The 15951-nt window shown below is 37.0% G+C and overlaps 1 protein-coding gene and 1 long non-coding RNA gene across 5 annotated transcripts in view; one reads left to right on the top strand and one right to left on the bottom strand.

Annotated features, from left to right (window-relative positions):
• LOC137102025 (uncharacterized) overlaps nucleotides 1-568 on the bottom strand; it is a 2582-nt gene extending 2014 nt beyond the window's left edge. The window contains exons 1-2 of the long non-coding RNA XR_010911168.1: nucleotides 309-568; nucleotides 120-218 (exon numbers count right to left, since the gene is read on the bottom strand). This is a non-coding gene — a long non-coding RNA (uncharacterized lncRNA). The remainder of the gene's footprint in view (nucleotides 1-119; nucleotides 219-308) is intronic.
• The window catches only part of entpd5b (ectonucleoside triphosphate diphosphohydrolase 5b), a 26791-nt gene that overhangs the window by 2201 nt on the left and 8639 nt on the right, over nucleotides 1-15951 (top strand). Inside the window, exons 1-4 of one of the 4 annotated variants that reach the window (XM_067481010.1) lie at nucleotides 765-988; nucleotides 1301-1336; nucleotides 2456-2530; nucleotides 4677-4976. Coding sequence is in view for 2 of the 4 variants with exons in the window: in XM_067481009.1 (XP_067337110.1) it covers nucleotides 2478-2530 (53 nt within the window). In the remaining 2 variants the exon portion in view is untranslated. Of the gene's footprint in view, nucleotides 1-764; nucleotides 989-1300; nucleotides 1337-2454; nucleotides 2531-4676; nucleotides 4977-6175; nucleotides 6275-15951 lie in introns of those variants that run through there. The other 3 variants (XM_067481008.1, XM_067481009.1, XM_067481012.1) reach the window with 3 other exon arrangements.

The following is a 15951-nucleotide window of genomic DNA, read 5'->3' as shown; positions in this document are numbered from 1 at the left end:
CTTGGTGCTCCTAGCGTTAAGCCTGTTTTAACTTTGGTAAGGTCAAAAGTCTCCATGATAAGTGCAATGTTTTTTGAAAACCAGAAAAAAGCTCAAGTTTTTGCCTTTAAAAAAAATACCTGCATATCTTTAAAATCTGTGATTCCAAGTCTTGGTAAGTAGATACAGTTTACATAAATGAGCTTTCTTCCAGTAATGAAGTTGTCCGTGAAACATGCCTGCGACAGCAACAAATAAGAAGGTCAGAGTTTCGAGAGGTGAAATATATCAGTTAATGTTATATCTGTTTAGTCTGAATGTTAACTTACTTTGTACTGTGGGAATCCCAAAGACTCAATCCATTCTGCAACATCATCATAGCTCCACTGCAGGAACGCCATGTTGCCCGCAAGCATGTTGCTATGGAAACGTTTACCTGGTGCTAGGTGTTAATATTTTTTTCTTTCATCCATTACAGTTCGTTTGAGAACATTTATACTGGTATGAAAATCGCTGTATTGTGGCTGCGAAGTACACTAAAACAGTTTGAAAAAACTGTTTGCACCTAAGTTCCCAAAGGGACTATAGAGCTCAGTGAAGCCACAAAAGGGTTGTTTATAGGAGCAGCCAATAATATTCCTGTAATTTAGGGCGGCTGGTAAATTGCGCCTAGTGATTGGCTTTGAATCGGGTCTGTTCCGCCCACATTGGACTCAAACAGCGAATGCCGTTTTAGGCAGTTTTTCACAGATTAACAAGTCATCTGCGCTGGTTCTAATCACCAGCATTTACTCGGAAGATGTTTTGTAGACTGAACCAAAGCGCAGCGTTCACTTCCAGCGCTCTGTGTGCAAACTTATGCTAGCTTTAGTTGTCTCTGCTCTCTTGTGCTTGGAGAGTGTTTCTCTTGTGCTTGGAGGGTGTTTTAAAGGTCTTCGGAGAAGGAAAAAGAGAAACTTGACTCTTCACGATGATAGCAATTAACCGCCGGTCTCCACTGAACAGGAAGGTAAAGCAAGTTAATACTCACCCTTTACGGTGTTCTTAGCCGTGTTTGAGGAAAATAAATCTCCAAATAGCTGGAAGCCTGGGTTGCAAGCTAACTATATTGCTGCTCCGCACAGTTCACTCGTCCTTTTTGAAAGCATTTAATATTTATGTGGTAGTTAAGCTTGGGGAGGTAAGGGCACGTATTATTTGCACCAGGTGAAAAGGGGTGACATGCCAATGCATCGCCCACCCTTTGTCTTTATTCATTAGATCCGATTAGCTTCGGGTAGAATTGAAGTCTACTAATGCCGTGGTGTTTTATTTCTTGCAGGACCCCCTCCAGCTGGGTGTAATCTCCTCGTCAGTGGTAAGAACTTACACTCACCAGCTTTCATAACACAGAAATGAATAAATGTTATGTATTCAACACAGCCTCCACACGATAGCATGACACGTGTGTGTGCTACATGTAGTTTCATTATGGATGTAATAGTTTTATACTATTATTATTGTAGGCACGTTTGCAGTGTTTGGGTTCTGTTGAAATAAACATTTCATGGGGTCATATGAAACTTTAATAAAGCTAAAACACTATATAGGCTGTATATATTGTCCTGCTATGAAAATGTTACCAGATTTAGACTTACCTTTGTAAACATTGCATCATAGACATTTGAAAAAATTACTACAGTTAGACAATATAATATATAAGTATGAAAACATGTCAACAGTATGCTTAAAGCTGAACATTATACATATATTAGGTGTTTATATGTTTTTTTCATTCACTTGTTTTTATCGATTATTCAGTTTATAAAATGTCAGCAGACATAAAGAATATGGTTCTCAGTGTCCAAGTTGATATTTTCATATGTGTTTTGTAAATCAGTGCAAAAAATAAACTGCTTTTGTACGTGATAAAGAACCAGTTAGGAAAGTTGTACTGTAAATGCAATACAGATTAACTTTTTTAAAGAGAGCTGTCAACAGAGTAGCGTGTTTGAAAGACAGATTGTTTCAAATGTCTTGTTTAAAATCAGAGATTACAATATAAAGTTGAAATTATAGAGTTGCAAAATTTGTTGAAATGTAAGAGACTGCAAATAGCAGTTAAGCTCTTTTTTTTTTTGTGCTAGGAAAATTTCGCAAACCAGTCGTTGATTATGGAAATAGTTGCTGATTCTTTCTCTGTTGCTTGATCAAAATCAACAAATTGTTGTGGTCCTAATCAATATCCAGACTTTGAAGTACTTTTGACTGACTTTCAGTGCACAAACACTGTTTTCTTAAAGAGCTGCTCAGGTCTTTATGATGTCATGGGATTGGGACAATTTATTGTGATACAGTGGGAACCAGTGAGGCTTGAATAGGCCAATAATACAACTCAGTGTACATGTTGTGGTGATGGATAGATATCTTCAGTGAACTTAGTAGTGATGTAACCAGACAGGGAGATATTTAATCATATGCTTCTCTGATCCTTCAGCCCACCACCAAGCTGTTCATTGATGGCAAGATTGTCGAGTCCAGCAAGACTGAATGGCTTGACATTCACAATCATGTAAGTACTCACAGATACATTACACCCAGCCAGCACAAAGGCTGCAGTAATGAGATCTGTACTAATGGCTGGCAGTGAACAACCAGTGCAACTTGGTATTTATAACTTGTGAACACTGGAAAGGGGAAATAAGTCTTGATTTGCCAATTTCTGATAGGCTAATTTGTAAAGTGAGAAAAGTCAGAGCCCACTTTTCACAGCCATTCATGTTTTGTATCTTTTGAAAAGGTCTCTCCTCTCCTGTCTGTAGATTCTTTAGTATGTGCCTGCAGCAGCACAGTGACTGCATTTGCATCCATTTAAGTAACCCTGTTTCTCAGGTTATCAGGGAACAAGGTGCCTACAGCGAATCTATCTATCTAGAAGATGTATGACCTTTTTTTTTTTTTGCACAGTTATAGACAAACTGCACTCCTTCTATATGGTGACTTCTCTGAATTTAAACTGAATTCAGACAATTGAATTTGTTTTAGTCAGCCTATACGTGCACTTTATTTAAAAACTCTTTCTCAGGATCTTTCTTTCATCCAGTAACTGCACTCTGGTCTGCTCCAGCCATCTGTCCAACACGAGCTCCTGTAAAAGGCTGTTTAGAAATCTGCATTCTCTAGGGGAAATCTACCTGGGAAAAAAGGTTTCTCAAATCCTATAATTCGATTATGGTAACCAGATTTCCCGTTTAGGTGACAGTTAAGAAATCAGCTTACTTAAGAAAGGCATGTAAAAACACTAAAAAAGGAGTGATTAATGCAAAATGCAAAAGCATCTATAACAGTCATCACATACAGTTGAAAAACTGTAAAAGACTGAAAAAAGCGTTTGGTTATTAATGAAATAATCTACTTGCAGTATTATTAAGTAATGATGTCCATTGCTGTGAACGTGTCTGCTCAGGCCTGTAATGAGGTGATGGGACATGTTCCCAAAGCAACTCAAGAGTAGATGCTAGCAGCAGATGCTTCAGAGCCTGTCATAGTCTAAGACCTCTATCCTCAGCAGGCAGCGGATTTTCCTGAACTACCATCAGTTTATCAAGGGCAAAATTGTAGGGAAATATGTCAGTCGGTGACATACTTCTGTCACGGAAAATGACTGAAGTTAAAGAACAAATTATAATGTGCATATTTTTTTGCTTTAGGAAGCTAATTGCTGATGCCTACATTTTATAATTTGTAATTAATATTTCAGAAATAATCCTTACCTTGGAGCAGGGCACAGCTTTTGCTGATGCAGAGGGAGATGTATTTAGAGGGCCGTGTAAGTAATGCATTGACTTGCTTTCAGCTGCATTATGGGGTTTTGATGTCCTGATTGGATTAGAGTGCTGGTGAATATATAGCAGAGATCAAATCCCCCTGTTGAAACTGTTGTCTGTATCTGTATCTCCTAATGAAAAGTCCTTAGCTTTGGAAACCCTTGATACTGAGGCTGGGGGAAAGTTTGATACTAAGTGGCTGCAAGGTGTCCATTATTTCTGTGCAACCAGACACTCCCTGCAAAAGTGACTTTCACTTTTAAATTGATAATGTGACCAATGTTTGGTCATATTGACATGCAGAAACTTGAAGTGCTTTTATTGAGGCTTTTAAAGTGTTTAGACTTAAGGTAACTGTATTTCTGCAACATTACATTGTTCCCAATGTTAAAGTGTGACTACCTAGTTTATTTTTCTGCCATCGTGTAAAGCTTGCTGCCAAAGATAATTATGCAGTTTACCTCATTTAGGTGTTAACTTTGTCAGTCTTGCATAAACAAGAGTGATGTTCAGAAAGAAATGAAGCTATATCTTAAATATTACAAGATGGGGTTGCCAAAGTATATTTGTAGTTGGATGCTGTTCCCTGTTTTGGCTTACTAACTGTTTAGCTGAAAGACAGCATATGTCTGCAAATGTTTAACAAGCATTAGCAATTTCTCAAAGTGCAGGAAACAATGGTGCCTAAAGTTTTCAGAAGTTCTGTTGCAGTTTAATTATTGCAAACAGAAATCAGTTAACAGTTTTTATTAGGTAGGAACTTAAGAATGTACATTGAAAATGCAAGTGGGAATGCGTTTTAATGTAGGAATTACAGTGTCTGTTAAATAAATTACCATATTTACACCCAGATGCATTCTTTTATTGCGTGTTCTGTATGTCTCCTCCCAGAGGTGGTTGAGCATGCCTGCAGCATTACATCCCTCATGTTGGGGAAAACCTTACCCTCCACCACCAACACATCGACACTTACTTCAATGGGCAGGTGCTACGTGTATGTGCTGGTATTGCCCATTTTTACTTCCCTACCATTTTTTCTTTATGGATGTTTCCTATTGGCATGGTGTGTGGCAACACCTACCTGATGAAGCGCTCTGCAGGTCCCTGGATGCACCATGATCTTGGCTAAAATGCTTTAGGATTCTAGAGCATCAGATGGTACCCTCAGCATTATCCACAGCTAGCATGCAGGTGTGTGTGTTTGTGGGTTTGTGTGTAACTGTGAGAGAAATATTCTTTCTGTTCATTAACAATAGAAATATAGTTGTTGTTGTTGTTGCATATACAAGTACATGCATTTCCACACACACAATCAAAGACATAGCCTAAACATGTTTATTCTTTCAACCATTTTTTTTCCAACTTGGTCACCATTTACTTTTCCTTTCTAATTTTTTCCCTAACAACTCTGTGCCATTTCTGTTTCTCCCTTTCTTCCTCTAGTCTAAACCCCTCTTTCCTGCAAACAATTTTACATGTTGTAGAAAAAAATGGAAATGCAACCCCTACCATGCAAACATGTTGTCAAGCTGCCAGCTGGCTTGCACAGCCCCTCTCTCATACCAACAGACATGCCGTTCATAACACAGACAGTAAATTTTAAAAATAAACAATGTTTAATTAACTCAGTGTTTTGAGTCATTGTCTGAAGTGATACTCTCACACACTTTGGCCCCCAATCTCTGTCAGATGACGCCTTACTCGGGGGACCCACGTAGTGTTTGAAGGCTGCATTAGCAGATGTGGGTTAAATCTTTAACTTATGAAATCCCAGCCTGGTGAAGCTGTTTAAATTGCTGGACAACAGTTGTGGCATTATTGTGGCGTGGTCGCTTCAGCACAACACCTGTTCTTGCAGGCCACTGATTTGTTTAAAACCAAAACACATTCAAATGAAGGATGTGGATTTACTGTTTTGCTTAGTGCAGTGTATTGCTTGTCGTCATTATGGTTTGTTTTTGCCAAGGTCATTTTTAGTACAGTTAGAAGCACATGTTAAACATGTTTTCGTCTTTCTTCATGCAGTCTCATCCACTTCTGCAGCTGAAGTCTAGTGGGAATGCTTCTCTTATTATTGTAGCATTAAAAAAACACATTTGAATAGCAGTGCTCGCACTTTGAAAATTGAGTTTTGTTAAATTGCAATATCGATTTTAAAAAGATTGTTGAGCCCTAATTTACAAGTATGTGGGGGAAGGTCCAAGGATGAGTCAAACACTTGATAGTTGCACCTAATATATGCAGCCTATATTGGAAATTAATTCATGAATGTTTGATGCAGAAAGATTTGAACCTCTGTATTCAAGGCCTCTGTGCTCTTTCATTCTGCCCCAAGGGTGCAGAATAAATGAAGAGATGGTTTACATTATCTGTTTGTATCATTTTCGTAGCGGTTAACTTAATCTGTGACCATTCTGCCAGCAAGGCCATCAACTTTGTGGGCTCCAACCAAGCAGGAGAATACCTCTATGAACGGGGGGCCAGGATTGGTAAGAGTGCAGTCCGACATGGTAAACCACAAATCACAGCACTCTAGTCTAATGCTGAGGTTAGTAAACATAGCCGAAACTAATCTTGGTTAATAAATCTTCACTATATGAAGATTAGCCTAAAATATTCGGTGCTTGTGGAAACTGTTTGTGAGATATGACAAACATTTTATATCCTGATAATGATATATATAACAATACGGCATATTTTCTGTAAATTTGTCTAAAGCTTATTTCCGTAATGTTTGACATGACTGTTGAGTAGGTGGTAGTGATGTTAGTCTGACAAGGGCGGAGGGGTGGTCCTGTTGGAGTGCAGTGATTATACATCTGAATCAACTCCTCTAAAAGTGTTTCTAACCAAACTGAACATGGCAACCTTCATGAAATGAGGATTTATTGTAAGAGTGTTCGATTAGACTGGCTTTGTTTCAGCTGGTAGGTATCCCTGAGAAACTGACTGCGGTTGCATAAATAAATAAATTTTCAGTTAAGTTAGAATATAGACCCTTAAATTAAACATACTCTGCATAAAATAAATATTAGTCCTCATATTGATGCTTGGGTGTCAATATTATTGATCCTTTTGTACCCCTCTGTATTCATCATTTGAGTTGTGAGCTGGTAGTCTACTTGGCAGTCTGGGCTCATGTCAGTAAGCATTATTCTGAGAGCTTACTTGTTCAACAGTTGGCACCTTATTATTATTCCTTAATGGATATTTGAGTCTTGGTTTAATGGTGTCTGTGTGCTATTTTAAATGTATAAACGAATGTCTTATGTTAATAGATGTGGATCTGCTTTTACCCAAAAGGAATTGCTCTTCTTCTTTTCCTTTCTGCTGTTCCCTTTCAGGGGTCACCAGATTGAATCATGTGCCCCCGTCTAACTATGTCCTCTGTATCCTCTTCTCTCACACCAACTAACTTCATGTCCTCTCTCACTACATACATAAATCTCCTCTTAGGTCTTCCTCTAGACCTCCTGCCTGGCAGCTCCAACCTTAGCATCCTTCTACAGATATATTCACAATCTCTCCTCTGAACATGTCCAAACCACCTCAATCTGGCCTCATTGACTTTATCTCCAAAACATCTAACATCAGCTGTCCCTCATTCCTGATCCTGTCCATCCTCATCACTCCCAAAGAGAACCCCAACATCTTAAGCTCTGCTACCTCCAGCTCTGCCTCCTGTCTTTTGCTTGTACTCTTTTTATCACACAACACACTGACACTTTTCTCAACCCATTCTATCCTGCTTGCACAGGAAGTAAGATTCAGTATGGAGACAAATAAAACAAAATACAAAATAATTATTTATTTATTATATATATTTTTTTATTGCGGGAGATTATCCAATTTAAAATATGTGTGTGTAGCAAAAATAAGTTACCCCTAGGGCTATCTGATTATTTAATGAGGAAATTAAAGTCAGAAATTTCATTCAATGGGAGGCATTGCTTTTATATGTATAAAAATAATTGGGGGCATTTACCGTTAGTCTGATCTTCACAACAGAGTTTAGACATCACCATTCGAGTTTCAGGCTGATCATGTACAAATAGGGAACATTCAAGTCCACTGTTAGCTCTCTCCAGGTGTAGTCAACTAAGAGAGATAACACTAAGAACAATTGCCATCTTAGTGATTGTTTCAGGGTGGATACTTGAATAGTAGATTTAAATGTGATATTTTTTACACTGAAAAAGGACACACTCACTGTGTTACTCCAAAAAAAACTCAAATAATGCTTTCTGCTCTTGTTCTTCATAGTGTAGTATATAGTAGGATTTCTACTGATCAGTGAAAGTATTAACACTCTTGGTGCTAATAATGTTATGGGGACTGCAGCTACGTCCCCTTATGTAGGGAGTAATACTTTCAGGCCATTAAATTCATGGATGTTTTTTTTTTTTTTTTGACATATCATGACTTTGAAAAGAGAGTAAATTAAAAATAACTAGAAAAGGCAATTTCCAAGGAAATTACGTGGGAGAGCTGTTAAGTCGCCCGGTAGAGGCCGACCGCTCAGAAGCTGCTGAGAGCAGAGGCGTTTGTACGTTCAAAGCCGCAAACGCTGAAGAGAGATAAATACAAACAAAAAGAGAAAGAAGAAGATGACAAGAAAAAGAAAAAATCCAAAATCCCAGGAAAAGTTGAATTCAGAAAAGAAAAAAAGTAGAAAGTAACAATGGAGGAAGTAAATAAGTAAAAAGTTGATATTTAAAGTGTAAAGAAACAGAAAAAGAAGCAAAGTAAAAAGTTCCTATTGAAAGTGTAAAGAAAAAAGTAAGAAGTGAAAAAGCAACAACTTGATTAACAAAAGTGGAAAGAAGTAGTAAGAAACAAAGGAAAAGGTAAATATTCCCAAAGTTAAAAGAAACAAAAAAGAAGCAAAGTAAAAAAGTTGCTATTAAAGTGTAAAGAAAAAAGCTAGAAGTAACTACTTAGAAATGAAGGAACCATTTTAATGCTGAAAAACTGTTAAAAAGTTGAAAAGAGCTTTTAATTTGAAAGTGTGTTTCCTGTCTGTGTGGTAGTTTGTGTGTCCACTGTAGGGAGACTTCAAAACAAACTTATTTTAGCATTTAAATGCTAAATAATTAAAATAAGAATGATAAAAGGCTTTTATTTTGAAAGTGTTTCCTGTCTGTGAGGGTGTGTGTAGGGAAACTTCACCACAAAGTCATTTTAGCATTTAAATGCTAAAAAGTGGATAAAATATTATGAAAGGCTTTTATTTTGAAACGGTATTTCCTGTCTGTGAGGGTGTGTGTCTGTGTGTGTCTCCACTGTGTATGTTGAGGGAGAAAAACTCAGGTAAAGTGTGTGGACACAGCTCTGAGGCTGATTACATTACGTCATGCAGCTGTGTCCGTTACCATGACAATGACTGCTGCCCGCTGCCTGCCTGCTGAGTCATGTGAGCCAAATGCAAAGGCAGGCTGGAAAAGTGCTGAGACTATGCCTCGCAAAATGCTCAAAATATGAAAAAGTATTAGTCCTATCGAAACAATCCAAAAACTGTGAGTGACAAAAGGCTTCAATGAACACACTGATGTACTTTATTTGAAGATACTCCATAAAATGAAGGCGTGGTGGCGATTTTAAAACAGCCCCCCGTTTGTGATTTGATTAGAATTTAAGAACCTCTGTTATAATGGGCTCCAATGGGAGTTTCAGACGGCACTCTCTCTGCTTCTGGACACTTGGTGAAAGAACCGTCAGTCCTGTCACTATGAGAGTTACATTTACTGAAAGAAGACAAAAATACCTACATTCTGATGTATAGTTTGTTTATGTAAGATTAAAGTTGACTGAAGGAAAGAAGGAAAAGAAGGAAAAAAGTTGCTAAAAGTGGAAGCTGAAAAGTTAGAGTGCGTGTGATGTCACCCACTCTAGCTGCTCCAACATTCCGCAATACACACTAATGGAAAAGTTGAAAAAGCTCCAAAAGTTGCCTAAAACTAAAACTGCGATTATTCAAAAAGTATAAAAGATACAAAGAAGCTGATCAACACAGAAAAAGTTGAAAGGGACTAGACCCGTATAAACTTTAAATGAAGTTTCTACTCCAAAGTATGACGACACAAGAGGCAGATGAAAAGTGGCAAGTTGAAGGGAAGTTTTAAGTGGCTTCCATTCATTTTCAATGGGAAGAAAAGTTGATAAAAAGTGAAATATAATAAAAAGTATAAAAGTTATTAATGAGAAAAGTAATAGCCCACATGTCCTAAAAGAGACCTACGATTAGGAAGTGGAACGGAGTTTCTACGACAAACCGTCTAGGAGGAGATAGTGACCGAAAAACGGCGAAATAAAAATAATAATAATAATAACTAGAAAAGGCAATTTCCAAGGAAATTACGTGGGAGAGCTGTTAAGTCGCCCGGTAGAGGCCGACCGCTCAGAAGCTGCTGAGAGCAGAGGCGTTTGCACGTTCAAAGCCGCAAACGCTGAAGAGAGATAAATACGAACAAAAAGAGAAAGAAAGAAGATGACAATAAAAGAAAAAATCCAAAATACCAAGAAAAGTTGAATTCAGAAAAGAAAAAAAGTAGAAAGTAACAATGGAGGAAGTAAATAGCTAAAAAGGTGATATTTAAAGTGTAAAGAAACAGAAAAAGAAGCAAAGTAAAAAGTTGCTATTGAAAGTGTAAAGAAAAAAGTAAGAAGTGAAAAAGCAACAACTTGATTAACAAAAGTTGAAAGAAGTAGTAAGAAACAAAGGAAAAGGTAAATATTCCCAAAGTTAAAAGAAACAAAGAAAGAAGCAAAGTAAAAAAGTTGCTATTAAAAGTGTAAAGGAAGAAGTGAAAAAGCAACAACTTGATTAACAAAAGTGGAAAGAAGTAGTAAGAAACAAAGGAAAAGGTAAATATTCCCAAAGTTAAAAGAAACAAAAAAAGAAGCAAAGTAAAAAAGTTGCTATTAAAGTGTAAAGAAAAAAGCTAGAAGTAACTACTTAGAAATGAAGGAACCATTTTAATGCTGAAAAACTGTTGAGAAAAAAAAGTTGAAAAGAGCTTTTAATTTGAAAGTGTGTTTCCTGTCTGTGTCTGTGTGGTAGTTTGTGTGTCCACTGTAGGGAGACTTCAAAACAAACTCATTTTAGCATTTAAATGCTAAATAATTAAAATAAGAATGATAAAAGGCTTTTATTTTGAAAGTGTGTTTCCTGTCTGTGAGGGTGTGTGTGTAGGGAAACTTCACCACAAAGTCATTTTAGCATTTAAATGCTAAAAAGTGGATAAAATATTATGAAAGGCTTTTATTTTGAAAGTGTTTTTCCTATCTGTGAGGGTGTGTGTGTAGGGAAACTTCACCACAAAGTCATTTTAGCATTTAAATGCTAAAAAGTGGATAAAGTATTATGAAAGGCTTTTATTTTGAAAGGGTATTTCCTGTCTGTGAGGGTGTGTGTCTGTGTGTGTCTCCACTGTGTCTGTTGAGGGAGAAAAACTCAGGTAAAGTGTGTGGCCACAGCTCTGAGGCTGATTACATGACGTCATGCAGCTGTGTCCGTTACCATGACAATGACTGCTGCCCGCTGCCCGCCTGCTGAGTCATGTGAGCCAAATGCAAAGGCAGGCTGGAAAAGTGCTGAGACTATGCCTCGCAAAATGCTCAAAATATGAAAAAGTATTAGTCCTATCGAAACAATTCAAAAACTGTGAGTGACAAAAGGCTTCAATGAACACACTGATGTACTTTATTTGAAGATACTCCATAAAATGAAGGCGTGGTGGCGATTTTAAAACAGCCCCCCGTTTGTGATTTGATTAGAATTTAAGAACCTCTGTTATAATGGGCTCCAATGGGAGTTTTGACGGCACTCTCTCTGCTTCTGGACACTTGGAGAAAGAACCGTCAGTCCTGTCACTATGAGAGTTACATTTACTGAAAGAAGACAAAAATACCTACATTCTGATGTATAGTTTGTTTATGTAAGATTAAAGTTGACTGAAGGAAAGAAGGAAAAGAAGGAAAAAAGTTGCTAAAAGTGGAAGCTGAAAAGTTAGAGTGCGTGTGATGTCACCCACTCTAGCTGCTCCAACATTCCGCAATACACACTAATGGAAAAGTTGAAAAAGCTCCAAAAGTTGCCTAAAACTAAAACTGCGATTATTCAAAAAGTATAAAAGATAGAAAGAAGCTGATCCACCCAGAAAAAGTTGAAAGGGACTAGACCCGTATAAAGTTTAAATGAAGTTTCTACTCCAAAGTATGACGACACAAGAGGCAGATGAAAAGTGGCAAGTTGAAGGGAAATTTTAAGTGCCTTCCATTCATTTTCTATGGGAAAAAAAGTTGATAAAAAGTGAAATATAATAAAAAGTATAAAAGTTATTAATGAGAAAAGTAATAGCATAGATCTCCTAAAAGAGACCTACGTTTAGGAAGTGGAACGAAGTTTCTACGACAAACCGTCTAGGAGGAGATAGTGACCGAAAAACGGCGAAATAATAATAATAATAAAGAAAAGGATCTCATAAGTGTGAGAGCTGTGCTTACAGCTCTCCCACTAATGAGAGCTGTGCTTACAGCTCTCCCACTAATAAAGAGAAAGGATCTCAATAGTGTGAGAGCAGTGCTTACAGCTCTCCCACTAATAACTAGAAAAGGCAATTTCCAAGGAAATTACGTGGGAGAGCTGTTAAGTCGCCCGGTAGAGGCCGACCGCTCAGAAGCTGCTGAGAGCAGAGGCGTTTGCACGTTCAAAGCCGCAAACGCTGAAGAGAGATAAATACGAACAAAAAGAGAAAGAAAGAAGATGACAATAAAAGGAAAAAATCCAAAATCCCAAGAAAAGTTGAATTCAGAAAAGAAAAAAAAAGTAGAAAGTAACAATGGAGGAAGTAAATAAGTAAAAAGTTGATATTTAAAGTGTAACGAAACAGAAAAAGAAGCAAAGTAAAAAGTTGCTATTGAAAGTGTAAAGAAAAAAGTAAGAAGTGAAAAAGCAACAACTTGATTAACAAAAGTTGAAAGAAGTAGTAAGAAACAAAGGAAAAGGTAAATATTCCCAAAGTTAAAAGAAACAAAGAAAGAAGCAAAGTAAAAAAGTTGCTATTAAAAGTGTAAAGGAAGAAGTGAAAAAGCAACAACTTGATTAACAAAAGTGGAAAGAAGTAGTAAGAAACAAAGGAAAAGGTAAATATTCCCAAAGTTAAAAGAAACAAAAAAAGAAGCAAAGTAAAAAAGTTGCTATTAAAGTGTAAAGAAAAAAGCTAGAAGTAACTACTTAGAAATGAAGGAACCATTTTAATGCTGAAAAACTGTTGAGAAAAAAAAGTTGAAAAGAGCTTTTAATTTGAAAGTGTGTTTCCTGTCTGTGTCTGTGTGGTAGTTTGTGTGTCCACTGTAGGGAGACTTCAAAACAAACTCATTTTAGCATTTAAATGCTAAATAATTAAAATAAGAATGATAAAAGGCTTTTATTTTGAAAGTGTGTTTCCTGTCTGTGAGGGTGTGTGTGTGTAGGGAAACTTCACCACAAAGTCATTTTAGCATTTAAATGCTAAAAAGTGGATAAAATATTATGAAAGGCTTTTATTTTGAAAGTGTGTTTCCTATCTGTGAGGGTGTGTGTGTAGGGAAACTTCACCACAAAGTCATTTTAGCATTTAAATGCTAAAAAGTGGATAAAATATTATGAAAGGCTTTTATTTTGAAAGGGTATTTCCTGTCTGTGAGGGTGTGTGTCTGTGTGTGTCTCCACTGTGTATGTTGAGGGAGAAAAACTCAGGTAAAGTGTGTGGACACAGCTCTGAGGCTGATTACATGACGTCATGCAGCTGTGTCCGTTACCATGACAATGACTGCTGCCTGCCTGCTGAGTCATGTGAGCCAAATGCAAAGGCAGGCTGGAAAAGTGCTGAGACTATGCCTCGCAAAATGCTCAAAATATGAAAAAGTATTAGTCCTATCGAAACAATTCAAAAACTGTGAGTGACAAAAGGCTTCAATGAACACAGTGATGTACTTTATTTGAATATACTCCATAAAATGAAGGCGTGGTGGCAATTTGAAAACAGCCCCCCGTTTGTGATTTGAGGAGAATTTAAGAACCTCTGTTATAATGGGCTCCAATGGGAGTTTCAGACGGCACTCTCTCCGCTTCTGGACTCTTGGAGAAAGAACCGTCAGTCCTGTCACTATGAGAGTTATATTTACTGAAAGAAGACAAAAATACCTACATTCTGATGTATAGTTTGTTTATGTAAGATTAAAGTTGATTGAAGGAAAGAAGGAAAAGAAGGAAAAAAGTTGCTAAAAGTGGAAGCTGAAAAGTTAGAGTGCGTGTGATGTCACCCACTGTAGCTGCTCCAACATTCCGCAATACACACTAATGGAAAAGTTGAAAAAGCTCCAAAAGTTGCCTAAAACTAAAACTGCGATTATTCAAAAAGTATAAAAGATACAAAGAAGCTGATCCACCCAGAAAAAGTTGAAAGGATCTAGACCCGTATAAAGTTTAAATGAAGTTTCTACTCCAAAGTATGATGACACAAGAGGCAGATGAAAAGTGGCAAGTTGAAGGGAAGTTTTAAGTGGCTTCCATTCATTTTCAATGGGAAAAAAAGTTGATAAAAAGTGAAATATAATAAAAAGTATAAAAGTTATTAATAAGAAAAGTAATAGCATAGATCTCCTAAAAGAGACCTACGTTTAGGAAGTGGAACGAAGTTTCTACGACAAACCGTCTAGGAGGAGATAGTGACCGAAAAACGGCGAAATAATAATAATAATAAAGAAAAGGATCTCATAAGTGTGAGAGCTGTGCTTACAGCTCTCCCACTAATGAGAGCTGTGCTTACAGCTCTCCCACTAACTAGAAAAGGCAATTTCCAAGGAAATTACGTGGGAGAGCTGTTAAGTCGCCCGGTAGAGGCCGACCGCTCAGAAGCTGCTGAGAGCAGAGGCGTTTGTACGTTCAAAGCCGCAAACGCTGAAGAGAGATAAATACAAACAAAAAGAGAAAGAAGAAGATGACAAGAAAAGGAAAAAATCCAAAATCCCAGGAAAAGTTGAATTCAGAAAAGAAAAAAAGTAGAAAGTAACAATGGAGGAAGTAAATAAGTAAAAAGTTGATATTTAAAGTGTAAAGAAACAGAAAATGAAGCAAAGTGAAAAGTTGCTATTGAAAGTGTAAAGAAAAAAGTAAGAAGTGAAAAAGCAACAACTTGATTAACAAAAGTGGAAAGAAGTAGTAAGAAACAAAGGAAAAGGTAAATATTCCCAAAGTTAAAAGAAACAAAGAAAGAAGCAAAGTAAAAAAGTTGCTATTAAAAGTGTAAAGGAAGAAGTGAAAAAGCAACAACTTGATTAACAAAAGTGGAAAGAAGTAGTAAGAAACAAAGGAAAAGGTAAATATTCCCAAAGTTAAAAGAAACAAAAAAAGAAGCAAAGTAAAAAAGTTGCTATTAAAGTGTAAAGAAAAAAGCTAGAAGTAACTACTTAGGAATGAAGGAACCATTTTAATGCTGAAAAACTGTTGAAAAAAAAAAAGTTGAAAAGAGCTTTTAATTTGAAAGTGTGTTTCCTGTCTGTGTCTGTGTGGTAGTTTGTGTGTCCACTGTAGGGAGACTTCAAAACAAACTCATTTTAGCATTTAAATGCTAAATAATTAAAATAAGAATGATAAAAGGCTTTTATTTTGAAAGTGTGTTTCCTGTCTGTGGGTGTGTGTGTAGGGAAACTTCACCACAAAGTCATTTTAGCATTTAAATGCTAAAAAGTGGATAAAATATTATGAAAGGCTTTTATTTTGAAAGTGTGTTTCCTATCTGTGAGGGTGTGTGTGTAGGGAAACTTCACCACAAAGTCATTTTAGCATTTAAATGCTAAAAAGTGGATAAAATATTATGAAAGGCTTTTATTTTGAAAGGGTATTTCCTGTCTGTGAGGGTGTGTGTCTGTGTGTGTCTCCACTGTGTATGTTGAGGGAGAAAAACTCAGGTAAAGTGTGTGGACACAGCTCTGAGGCTGATTACATGACGTCATGCAGCTGTGTCCGTTACCATGACAATGACTGCTGCCCGCTGCCCGCCTGCTGAGTCATGTGAGCCAAATGCAAAGGCAGGCTGGAAAAGTGCTGAGACTATGCCTCGCAAAATGCTCAAAATATGAAAAAGTATTAGTCCTATCGAAACAATTCAAAAACTGTGAGTGA

Source organism: Channa argus, chromosome 17 (assembly GCF_033026475.1).
Source record: "Channa argus isolate prfri chromosome 17, Channa argus male v1.0, whole genome shotgun sequence".
NCBI classification, from domain to species: domain Eukaryota; kingdom Metazoa; phylum Chordata; class Actinopteri; order Anabantiformes; family Channidae; genus Channa; species Channa argus.
The sequence above is the reverse complement of the archived record's forward strand: the minus strand, read 5'-3'. Positions and strand labels throughout refer to the sequence as shown.